The sequence below is a fragment of the Tasmannia lanceolata genome, unplaced genomic scaffold (genome assembly GCF_043159265.1).
Source record: "Tasmannia lanceolata isolate RefF3 unplaced genomic scaffold, GAP_Taslan_0.1 ptg000006l, whole genome shotgun sequence".
NCBI lineage: Eukaryota > Viridiplantae > Streptophyta > Magnoliopsida > Canellales > Winteraceae > Tasmannia > Tasmannia lanceolata.
In genome coordinates this window covers 9,844,450-9,856,324 of record NW_027518683.1, presented here as the reverse complement: position 1 = coordinate 9,856,324, position 11,875 = coordinate 9,844,450, and the positions used below count along the sequence as shown (strand labels likewise).

Sequence of the window (11,875 nt, the reverse complement as noted above, 5' to 3'; positions counted from 1 at the left end):
GACACCAGTAATGCATTCTTCCACGAGTATTTAAGTGAAGAGGTGTACATGAGACAACCACATGGATTTCAAGATCCCCAACTTCCTCGTAGTGTATGAAGGCTCAACAATGCGCTATACTGACTTAAATAAAACCTTAGGCATGGATTAAGTGGTTTAGCTCATTTCTTTTGAAGTTGGGCTTTAAGGGGTTTCACCGATCTCTCTTTTCACCTGTCATCATAATGGTAACACCATCATTTTCTCCTTTATATTGACGGTATCATTCTAACTGGGCACAACATAACTACATTACAAAGGTTCATCTCTCAGTTATCAAGAACTTTTGATGCTAAAGATCTTGGTGACATGAGCTATTTTCTTGGCCTGAATGTTCAATGCACATCACTAAATCTTCTTCACACAAGCCAAGATGGCTAGCTTCAAGTCTTGCTCCACTCTCATTACTGCAGGTCCATATATTTGTTTACTTTGGAGATCCCCTGATGACCCGACTCTCTATCGGAGTTTACTTAGAGGCCTACAGTTCTTGAATCTCACCAGACATGGCCTCGCATTTTTTGTAAATCAAGTCTGTCATCACATGCAATAGCTGTTGGGGTTTCCACGCGAAAGCAAAGATCCCACATTGGAAAAGGGAATGGATGTGGATGGGCTTATAAGGACTTGGGCACCCTCCCCTTAACTGCTAGCCTTTAAGGGTGAGTTCTACTTCTACCCAGTTCCAACAATAGCCACGGACCAGCCACTTGCAAGTTATTAAACGTATCTTTCGATATCTCAAAGGCATGCTCAACCATGGTTTAACATTCACAAGCTCGTCTTCATTTGTTTTAGTTGCATCTGATGCAAATTGGGTTGATTATCATAACAACAAATGATCTACATCTGGATCGTGTGTGTATCTCTGGGACCATCTTAATTTTTGGGTATACCAAGATGCAGAATACAGTCTCCTGCTCCAGCCGAAGCCAAGTACTGAGCTTTGGCTTCAACTACTGCTGAACTTAAGTGGTTTGTAGAATTTATTCCAAGATCTTGGCATTCATCACAACTATCTACCTTATATAGTGACAACATCAATGCTACATAAGTCTTCCATGCTTGCACTAAACAAGCTGATATTGACTATCACTCTGTATCGCTCACAAACAACTCTAAGTCCTTTATATCACATCTCGAGACCAGCTAGATGTTAAATTCTTCAAGATTTAAGCATTTTATCTCACAAGCCCACTCTCGCTCTCTCTTTGTCACAAATATTGATGGATAATATCAATTCTCACGGTTACTCAAGGATAATATCTATCAAACTCTTATAAATCTCTCAAATCCTGGCCAAATCTTACAAATCTCTCAAATGGCCAGATGTGCATCTTGTATATGCATTTCAGTTGAATTATAAATATATAATTGTGTGTGTGTGTGTGTTTGGGGTGGGGCGCACAAAGTCCTCGAGCAATTCGATTAAAAAAAGAATACACTTTCAATAGTCTTAACTGGAAAGAGCAAGCCATTTACTGTTCTCCATTAGAGGCCCGTTTTGGTCCCTGACTGAGCACCATCTTAATTAGCTTCTCCACAGGTTCCCATCGGTGTAAATGACAGAACACACCTACGCTCAGGAGGACCCACGTACTGCAAGGATCATTCCCTCTCTTTTCACATGTGGGTCCATGCTTTCTACAAATAGAAGCCCGGAAAAGTAATCACTTTGGTACTCTGTCATAGTATCTTTCCTTATGATGTGTCCATAATAGAAACTCCATTGCTGGTGTATTCTTGATTATAACTGATTTATCTTAGAATCGATTCCATGTCTCTCTTCTAAGCATTTCTAAATTCCAGTAGCTTCTAGTGGGAAGCAACAATTTCTCCTACCTCAATCTGCTCAGAATCCTCCTTTTGGATGGTTACAAAAGGTTATAGGCAATTCACGACTAAGAAGTCTATTTGATCAGTGCAAACTCCAATATTTTGTTTATATCTTCTCCAAGGTGTGGTCCATTGCTTGATTATTTCAGATTGATGGCCATGTGCACTGGTTGGAGACAAAAAAGATGGTTTATACACTGAGTCTTGATATCCCATTTATTTATTTATTTATATTTTTTTGAATGGTCTTGATGTCCCATTTATACACACAATTATTTGTCTCTAAAACTTCCATAGTCAAACAATTGTTCAATTACAAAGTTCAACAAAACAAAACACTCTCGAACAAGAATAATTGGAGAAGGGAATAAATGGATAATAATTAATTCAAAAGAATAATTAATAGTCTACAAAATTTCCTGCTAACCTTTGGAAAAATATTACCTAGCTTTGTGTTTGTGTGTACTATACACTACCAGGTGCAGGTTAGCCTCCCCAACAAGACCTGACTACAAGTCTGAGAGAGCATTAACTGCCTCTAAAATGCTGGATGGCCCATTAGTATATCTAATGACAATCTCAACCCTCATAATCCAAATCATGCATCAAAAAATCCATGTTAGCAGCATAACCCAACCAACCAATCTCCACCATCAGCTCTTCCAATCTCTCATATATCTCTTTGGCTTGTGGGTGAGATCGATCTTCGGCATTGAAAGCATGCACCTTGTTCTTCACCTCAATCCAACTCCAACCAGGAACCTTTCTCAACCCTTTATCCTTCATAACTCTTTTAATTGCAGCTATTTCATCCCATTTTCCGAAACCCGCATAGATGTTGGACAGAATAACATATGTGGAGTGCTCCTTAGGCTCCAGTACAAGCAAAAGCCTAGCTATGTAACTTGCCAGTTCAATATCACCATGAATTCTACATGCACCCAATAGAGTCATCCACACCATGGCATCAGGTTCAAATGGCATAGATTCAATCAGCTTTTTCGCCTCATTGATATGCCCGGCACGTCCGAAAAGGTCGACTGCACAAGCATAATGTTCCATCCGAGGTGGAATTCCATAGACAGGTTCCATGGATTTTAGAAAATATGAACCCTCTTCTACCAAACCAATGTGACTACATGCGGAAAGAATCCCAACAAAGGTTATGTGATCTGGTTTCACCTCACTTTCTTGCATCTCGGAGAAGAGATCAAGAGAAATTTTGCCTTGTCCATGCTGCGCATATCCAAAAATGATCGAGTTCCAAGTTATGGAGCTGTCTTTGCACGTTTCATCGAAAGATTTTCTTGCATCTTCAATGACTCCGCATTTGGAATACATGAATATCAATGAACTAGCCACAAAGCCATTTGATTCGAAGCCCAATTTAAGGACTAAGGCATGGACCTGTCTACCCAACTGAAGGACTGCTAAATCAGAGCAAGATCGCAGCACCGCAGAGAACGCATAGTGATCAATCTTAATATGGGTACATCTCATTCTCCCAAAGAACTTTAAGGCCTCTTCACTTAACCCGTTCTGCGAGTATCCAGTCAAGATCGAATTCCATGACACACTGTCTTTGAATTCCATGAAATTGAAGTATTTCATTGCATCTTCAGTAGATTTATCATCAGATTTGAGGTACATTGCAATCAAGGAATTAGAAACAGGGATGGTATAGTCTAAGCCCGTCTTTATTACCAAACCATGCAAGGATTTTCCTTGCTTTTGTTGTTCTTGCTCAAAACAAGCACTTATAACGCTAGTATATGTGTACATGTCTTTCCGAATTGCCAGCTCTTGCGTTTTGATGAAAAGCTTGATGGCAAGAACCCCAAGATTGTGGGACGCGTAAGCTGCCAGCATGGAATTCCATGTCACCAAATCTCGAGTATCTTTCATGTAGCTGAATGCCTTTTCGGAATCTTCGATCGAGCCACATTCTGAATATGCGGTGATGGTTGCATTGTAGGCTATGGTATCAGATGCTCGGCCGTGTTTTATAATCTTGCCATGGATTTGTGATGTCAATTTATAATATATTGGGTTGTCAAGCAATGTCAAAATGCTCGCAAATGTGGCCTCGTCGGGCCAAATCCCCTCCTTCTCCATACAGTCTAAAAGCCTAAAAGCACTAGTACTGTCCCCCACTTGCACATACCCCCCAATCATGGCATTCCACGAGACGGTGTTACGTTCTGGCATGCTCTCAAAAACTGCACTAGCATCTAAAATTCTCTTGCATTTGGAGTACATGTCCATGAGCGCACTTGCCGAGAAAACATTCTGTTCAAAACCCGTCTTGATGACGAATGAATGCACTTGCCGGCCAAATTCAAGGCAATTCGCACAAGCAACAGCTTTAAGAATGCTTCCAAATGTGTACTGATCGAACCAAAATCCACCCCTTTTCATGGTTTTAAAAAGCTCCCAAGCTGTTTCGTACTTTCCGCAATTCGCATAACCGGTGATCATAGAATTCCAAGAGACAGTATCTCTTTGGGGAATTTCGTCGAACAGTTTCCGAGCATCGTCAAATCCTCTGCATTTCGCATAGGCAGTTAGGAGGGTGTTGGCCTTGTATGTGTCTGTGAAGGTTCCGGATTTGATAATGTGAGCGTGGGTTCTGTTTGCTTTGTTTAAGGTTGCTGTTTGGGTATGAAGCGGGACAGGGAGATGGGAGCGGTTGGTGGGGTAGGAGTAACGGCCATAACATTTTTTTTGGGTTAGACATTGGAATGGGCCTTTCAGCGTTTGTCTATAGAACATATGATAGGTGATTGGTGTGTCACTAGACCTTCTCCATTACCTTCGGAGTCTCTTCTAGAACGATCAGAGAGTTTGAAATAAGAGAGACAAAGGAGGGTGGAGGTACCAAAACAAGGTCTAGAGATGTTAGCCGACTTGGGTTTAGAAGAAGCGGGTTTACAATAAGAGGGTTATTAATGCTAAGGAAAATGATATCTGCCACCGAGTGTTTCCATAAACATGCGTAGTATTTAAAGGGTTTAAAGGCGCAGATATCATTTCTAAAATAAACTCCATATGGTTGCCGGAATTTTTTAAATTCTTAGGACTCTGTGGAATTTCTGCAGGAAACCCACGTTTGGTTGGTGGACCAAAATAATGTTAGGAACCCCACACGAAAACCCAGGAAGAAAAGCTAGCTTCAGGCTTTAGCAGACTTTCTATTTTGAGAAGTCATTTCAAAAGTAAGCCTACTCTAACTTTAGAAATAACCAATAAAATAAAGTAAGCTATCTTTCCCTACCAGCTTGCTCTCTTCCTGCATGTCGTATACGTGTCAGTCAAAGACAAGGTAAGTTTGCACTTCTTTAGTCAAGAGATAAGTATCAGAAGGAAAGAAGGCTATTGGCTTCTCACGTTGGACCCATTACCTTACTGTTTGTGCTTTTTCATTTTTTCTTTTCCCACTGTAGACCGGTCAACCAAATATGGGATTTTATTTTACTGGGATACTTCCGGGGAGTTTTTTTTACCACCAATCTCCCAGGATAATTCCGGCAACCAAACGGAGCTGCATGAGGGTCCGTTTGGTGGCGGGTGTGGGTGGGTGGGAGAGGCGGGGGATGGGGGATAAAAGAATAGTAAGATTAAAGTAGCTTTGTGAATTGTGAATTGTGACTTGTGAGGTTTCAGTCTTGCCTCATGGGAGCAAGATAATGCATCTTGCTTCGTGGTGGAGACCTGTATACGGCGAACAAGTGTATTGAGAGGCTTTCTTCCTTCTTAAACCCAGCTTCACTGCTCTCTCAATACTCCAAAGTTTCGGACCGACAGGTTTTACTGGAGTGTCGTGGATGGAAATTACTACCGGCTCTATTCCCTCCCGTCGGTGTTGGCTTCCAAAAACGAGCAACTGCCGGTCGTCCCCTCCATCCGGACCTTCACCTTCAACCACCTCCGGTGTATCCTGGCTGGGAATGATGAGCAACTGTCGGTCATCCCCTCCTTTCATCACCTCCCCCCCTCCTTCATCTCCATCCTGGCCTTCGGTCTCCTGCTCCCCTTCAGCCTCCTGGTCCCCTTCACCCTTCTTCCTCTTCAACTCAGCTACTTCATCTTCCAACTCAGCTACTTCATCTTCAAGTTGTCTTAACCCCTCCACTATGAAATTAAATTCAGCCCTGCTAATAGGCTTCTCTTCTCCATCCACTTTATTCTCTCCCCTATCAGTTTCTCTTTTTGTCCATCTTCTTCTCTTAACAGCTACGTTGCTCTGGAAAACGTAAATGTGAAGTTAATAACATATGAAATATATAGTTATTGAAAATGAACTTAAAAGACCGTACCAGTAGACTCAGAGACGCTATCGTTTCTTCCTCTGAAATCTGAATGTCTTGGAGGCTATCCTTGTCTCCAACACCTTTTCTCTTATAAACCTACGAAGATTAAAGGAAATTTAGATAACTTGAATACAATGACCCTATGTAAGCAAGAGAGTGATGTTCCTTACCACTGATATCGAAGTAAAACATTTTTCGATCAAAACATTATCGACATCTAAGACATCATCTTCTACGACGGACTGGCGTTGTCCCTCTTCTCGAGGAAGAAGATGATCGTCGAGATTGTCTACATCATTTGCTACGATGGTTAAGAGACTCTCTTCTTCAGGAATAGGTAGTAGGCACTTCAGAACCTGAAATCGAATAGTTAATTTCGGTTAGAATAAGTGAGACCTAGAGGAGTACAGAAGCTTTAGGTCTCACCTCCTTCTTCTTTAGCTTCCTATCACGGATCAGGGTAATGAGGGTTGTTTGCTCCTTCATCCGTGTATCGATCCTCGCGGTCCACTTCAATAGGCGTGGACGCGCATCTGGAACTGAAGGTTCCCACAAGGTAGTATGCTCGAATAGCCACACCTGGAATGAAGACGTACGATGATTAGAGAACAAAAAATTAACTTACATATGGCTTATATGGTATATACTATATGTACTCTTTACCTGTAGTACAATACCACATCCAGTGATATATCACATCCCCTTCTTCGAATATGAATCCAATGACTCTATGAGGAAGTCATAGACGGGGTATGCCTAACCAATTCTTCCGATGGTCTCTGCTTCTAAGTAGGGGAAAATGCAGGATTTCGTCTTGTGATCCGTGGAGTCGGCATGTGCAAAAAGCACAGAGCAGCACAGGAGTAGCAACACATGTCTCACTGTCGCCTGGATCGATAAAATCTCGTCTGACATGGACTCTGCCCTAATAACCTTCGCAATCTCAGCGAATCTTGCCGTTGGACTGGCAAACCTCCAACCTTCGACCTCCTCTGTCGAATGCCAGTCTATCCGTATTCTATCCCCTATAAGGCTTAGACCTAATGTTAATGCTGCATCCTTAACCTCAAAGGGGACTACGATGCCGCCTACTCTAAATGCCCTGGACTTGGGTATCCAGGATCGCACGAGGGTGGTCAAAATTGCCTTGTGCAATTTTACACCTTATAGGTTAAGCAAGCCCCCAAATGGGCTTCTACTTATGATATCAGTATGTACATTCCTCAACTACAGGGACTGGAAGAAGTCGTAAAACTTGGAGGGGCAGCATTTTGACGTAACATAAGACGGCTGGAAAATAAAGCATTATTAGATATATAGCACATTACCAGAAATACAACACTTAAAAGAATAACAGGTGGCATTACCATGATTTCACGAGATGATTACTATATCCAAAAGATGAATTCGAATCCAAATAATCAGATGTGGACCTGTTCAAACACAATGAGTGGAAACAAATTAACAAATATCCATTTAATTTCTTAGAAGCCTATTAGGGTGTTGAGCAAATCTCTAAGGAGAATTAAACCCCTAATTTATCTATCAAACCACTGTTAACATGAAAAATTAAGGGTTTAAACACCTGATTGCTCGCAAACTCAAACCCAATATACCAGTGAAATGTCTATTCTATTTTTTAATAGCCTAGTAGGGTGCTGAGCAAATCACTACGGAGAATAAACCCCTAATTTATCAATTAAATCACTGTTAACATGAAAAACTAAGGGTTTAAACAACTGATTTCTAACAAATTCAGCCCCTGTAGAGCAATCACATGTCCATTCATTTTATTACAAGCCTATTAGGGTGTTGAGCAAATCACTATAGAGAATAAACGAGTAATTTATCAATTAAACCACTAATTTCTCCCAAATTAGGTTTTTAAACCATCAATAGTTAGTTAAAATATTTTATTTATCAATTAAACGACTGATTACTCACAAATTAGGTGTTTCAACAAATAATTTCTCAGAAATTATGAGTTTAAACCACCGATTTCTCACAAATTAGGTGTTTAAACCACTGCTTTCTAACAAATTAGGAGATTATAACCATCAATAGTTAGTTAAAACCCCTCATTTATCAATTAAATCACTGAGATTGGTTTAAACCACTGCTTTTTCATAACCCTAACTGAGAAAACGACTAAATAACTGATTTATCAAAATCCTAAATGACAAAACGACATAGAGAGTGAGAGGGAGAGAGTCACAGTGAGAGAGATGGGTTACCAACCTGTGAGATTTGCCGCTGAGATTTGCAGAGAGAGAGAGAGAGAGAGAGAGAGAGAGAGACGGAGAGACTTGCCGTAAAATTTCCGCCGGCCAGGGTATTTGCAGCGAGAGAGAGAGAGAGAGAGAGAGAGAGAGAGTAAAAACTGTTTAAGAGTAAAAAGTAAAAAATAAATAAAAACAGAGAGTAAAAACCGTATTTTACAGCTGAGGGCATTTTTGTCCGGTAACAAGCCAAACCAGTCAACATCACTTCATTTTGGTGATTTAGAAAACTCCCCTCTTGAAATGTCATCGTCAGTAGAAACCCCTTCTATTTGGTCATTTTTCCTATTTTTAATTCGTAGGACTCTGAGGAATTTATGCAGGAAACCCACGTTTGGTTGGTGGCCCAAAATAATGTTAGGAACCCACACGAAAACCCAGGAAGAAAAAGTCACTTAAAAGTTACCTTCTTTAACTCTGACAGTAACAGGTAAGCTAGCTTCAGGCTTTAGCAGACTTTCTATTTTGAGAAGTCATTTCAAAAGTAAGTCACTCTAACTTTAGAAATAACCATTAAATAAAGTAAGCTATCTTTCCCTACCAGCTTGCCCTCTTCCTGCATCTCGTATACGTGTCAGTCAAAGACAAGGTAAGTTTGCACTTCCTTAGTCAAGAGATACGTATAAGAAGGAAAGAAGGCTATTGGCTTCTCACGTGGGACCCATTACCTTAGCAAGAGCATACTGTTTGTGCTTTTTCATTTTTTCTTTTCCCACTGTAGACCGGTCAACCAAACATGGGATTTTATTTTACCGGATACTTCCAGGGAGTTTTTTTTACCAGGCGGGTGTGGGTGCGTGGGGGAGGCGGGGGATGGGGGATAAAAGAATAGTAAGATTAAAGTAGCTTTGTGAATTGTGAATTGTGAATTGTGACTTGTGAGGTTTCAGTCTTGCCTCATGGGAGCAAGATAATGTATGTGTCTCTTCGTGGTGGAGACCGTTGATCTTTTAGAAGATGAGCACCAATTCACGCAAAGACACAAAGTGACTTTTATAATCAATGGTTAGAGGCATTTTTTGGGTCCTACAAGGGCATAGGGCACCGGTATGTGAAATCAAGACTGTTGATCTTTTAGCAAATCATGGGGCAGCACAAAATTAAAAATTGCAAAAAATTAACAGTTTAAATTTAGGGAGCTGATAAATTCACCCCTTTTCATTACTATGGACACCCGATTCAAAACATCTGCACCGCCTAAAGTAAGTGGCCAGTACAACTGGGTATTATTTTGGAAAATGAGCAAAACACCCATGTAGGCGTCCAATATCCCATCATCTCTATGCCCGTAATCCCCAACCCTCGTCTCTCTCTCTCTCTCTACCTTGTGTTGAGAGAGAGAGAGAGATTTTGGGCGTTGGGCGTCTCTGATTTTGGGCGAGAGGGGTGTGAGAGAGACAGAAGAGTAATTGGCATAGAGATGGAATGGTGTTGTTTGGACATTTTGGTCCTCTCCTAAAAGTTCAAGTATGTGTAACCGGGTACTTTCATTAGCCGGTGAGGAGGTTTTGAATCGGGTGTCCATAGTAATGAAAAGGGGCGAATATATCAGCTCCCTAATGCTAATCATCAAAATGGTAAAAGAAAGTCGCTTTTACACTGGTAGATCCATATGGCAATCAAAAGTCTGGCAAAATGCCGTGAGAAAACCTTGATCAAATGATCTTAGGGTGTAATCATCGAAGCTCATTTAGGTTACGTTCATGGGAAATGATACCTCTTTTTTTATCATTTTGATAGCCTCATTCCTCACCTGTTCATGGCTTTTCAGAAAGGTAAATGATATTCTCACACCCTTATTCAATAATGGCACTACAGCATTTACCTTAGACATTTCTAATTTGATTCTAAAAGTTGAGTTTTAAGTTTTTGTAGACTTATTTTAGATATATTAGTTAGGGGTGTACATGGTTCGGTTCGGTTCGGTTTTGGGGCATACCAAGAACCGAACCATATATAATCGGTTTCCTAAAATTGGAACCAGAACCGAACCGAACCGAACCAGAACCATATATAATCGGTTCGGTTCTGGGTTTACCCAACCGAACTACAAAAAGCCAAAAAGGTATATATGGGCTACAAACAGGCCCTATTAAATTATATGTGAACGGGCATATATGGACTACAAACAGGTATGTATACTTGCACATCAAATTTTTGGGCAATTCCTAATATACATTATCCAATGTATATCAAAGTTGGGATAACAATTATATATGGACGACAAACAGGCCCTATCAAATTATATATGAAGTTATGAACTACATATTTGGGCAATTCCTAATATCCATTATCAAATTTGGGATAACATTTATATATGGACTACAAACAGGCCCTAATTTCCATTATCCAATGCAAAAATCAAATTAAACAAATTCCTCAAGTAAGTAGGCTCAGTTCTCAGTTTCGGGATCCCAAACCCAGAACCGAACAGAATATCCACCAGTTCCAAATTTTCTGACCCGAACCGAACCATATATAGCTGGAACCGAACCGAACCGAACCAAACCAAATGTGCTAGTTCGGTTCGGTTCCCCGGTTCTAACCAGAACCATGTCCACCCCTAATATTAGTTAAGTAAATTAAACATACTAGCTATTAAAAATACTCAACAAAGTAGAAGTTTCCACTCAAAAACACTTCAACGCCCTGTTTGGGATGAAGGGAAAAACATTTCTACGCAAAAAAAAAATTCTTATGAATTTGTTTTTCATTTCCATGAATTTGTGGCAGATGATATGAGATTATAACTTATTAAGAGGGATATCATTATAAATTGAAGGCTCCTCTCAAAAAAACTTGAACTGCAGTGTTTCGGGTTACGATTTTTCATTTGCAACCCAATAATGGAAATAGTTTCCCTTTTTTGAAGTTTTCCAAACAATTCCTGCAACCCAAACATGGCCAAGGGGCTGTTTAGCGGCATGAAATGATTTTATTGGAATTTTTTTCATGGGAATTGAATTTTCTAGTGTTCTGTAAAGTGTTTTTTCATGGAAAAGTTATTCCAAAAAAATCCTTGTTTTCAAAGAAAATTGGAGGTCTTTGCAAGGTACTCTCACAGAAAGGCATTTCCGGGATGGCTCCTGCATGACACGGAATGAGAGAGCAGCCACATGGGCTCACTAGACAGCAGATTTTATCTTATTCATTTAATTCTTTTGAGGTTGCTACTGTCACTAGGGGTGCAACTTGGGTCGGGTTGAGGCCAACCCTAACCCAATGTGAGATAGCATTCCCTTAACCCTAACCCAACCCTACCTAAGCCCAGATTGAGGATGATCAACCCTAATGGAACCCGCCTCCAAAACTGGTCGGGTTGGGTTTGGGTTGAGGATGGTTGGGTTCAGGTTCATATAGGGCCAAATAGAAAAATACAAGTAAAAAACACAATACTAAGAAAATCATGAA

The 11,875-nt window shown here is 40.4% G+C and overlaps 1 protein-coding gene across 1 annotated transcript; it reads right to left on the bottom strand.

The window, feature by feature from the left end:
* Positions 1 to 2,243: 2,243 nt before the first annotated feature.
* Positions 2,244 to 4,985, bottom strand: LOC143878335 (Pentatricopeptide repeat (PPR) superfamily protein). The gene has a single exon (XM_077380636.1). The coding sequence runs from the start codon at positions 4,645 to 4,647 to the stop codon at positions 2,455 to 2,457; it is 2,193 nt and encodes a 730-aa protein (XP_077236751.1). The 5' UTR covers positions 4,648 to 4,985; the 3' UTR covers positions 2,244 to 2,454.
* Between the last annotated feature and the right edge of the window lie 6,890 nt (positions 4,986 to 11,875).

Coding starts and splice junctions, on each gene's coding strand:
- LOC143878335 (XM_077380636.1), bottom strand. CDS start 4,647: ATGTTCTATAGACAAACGCTGAAAGGCCCATTCCAATGTCTAACCCAA.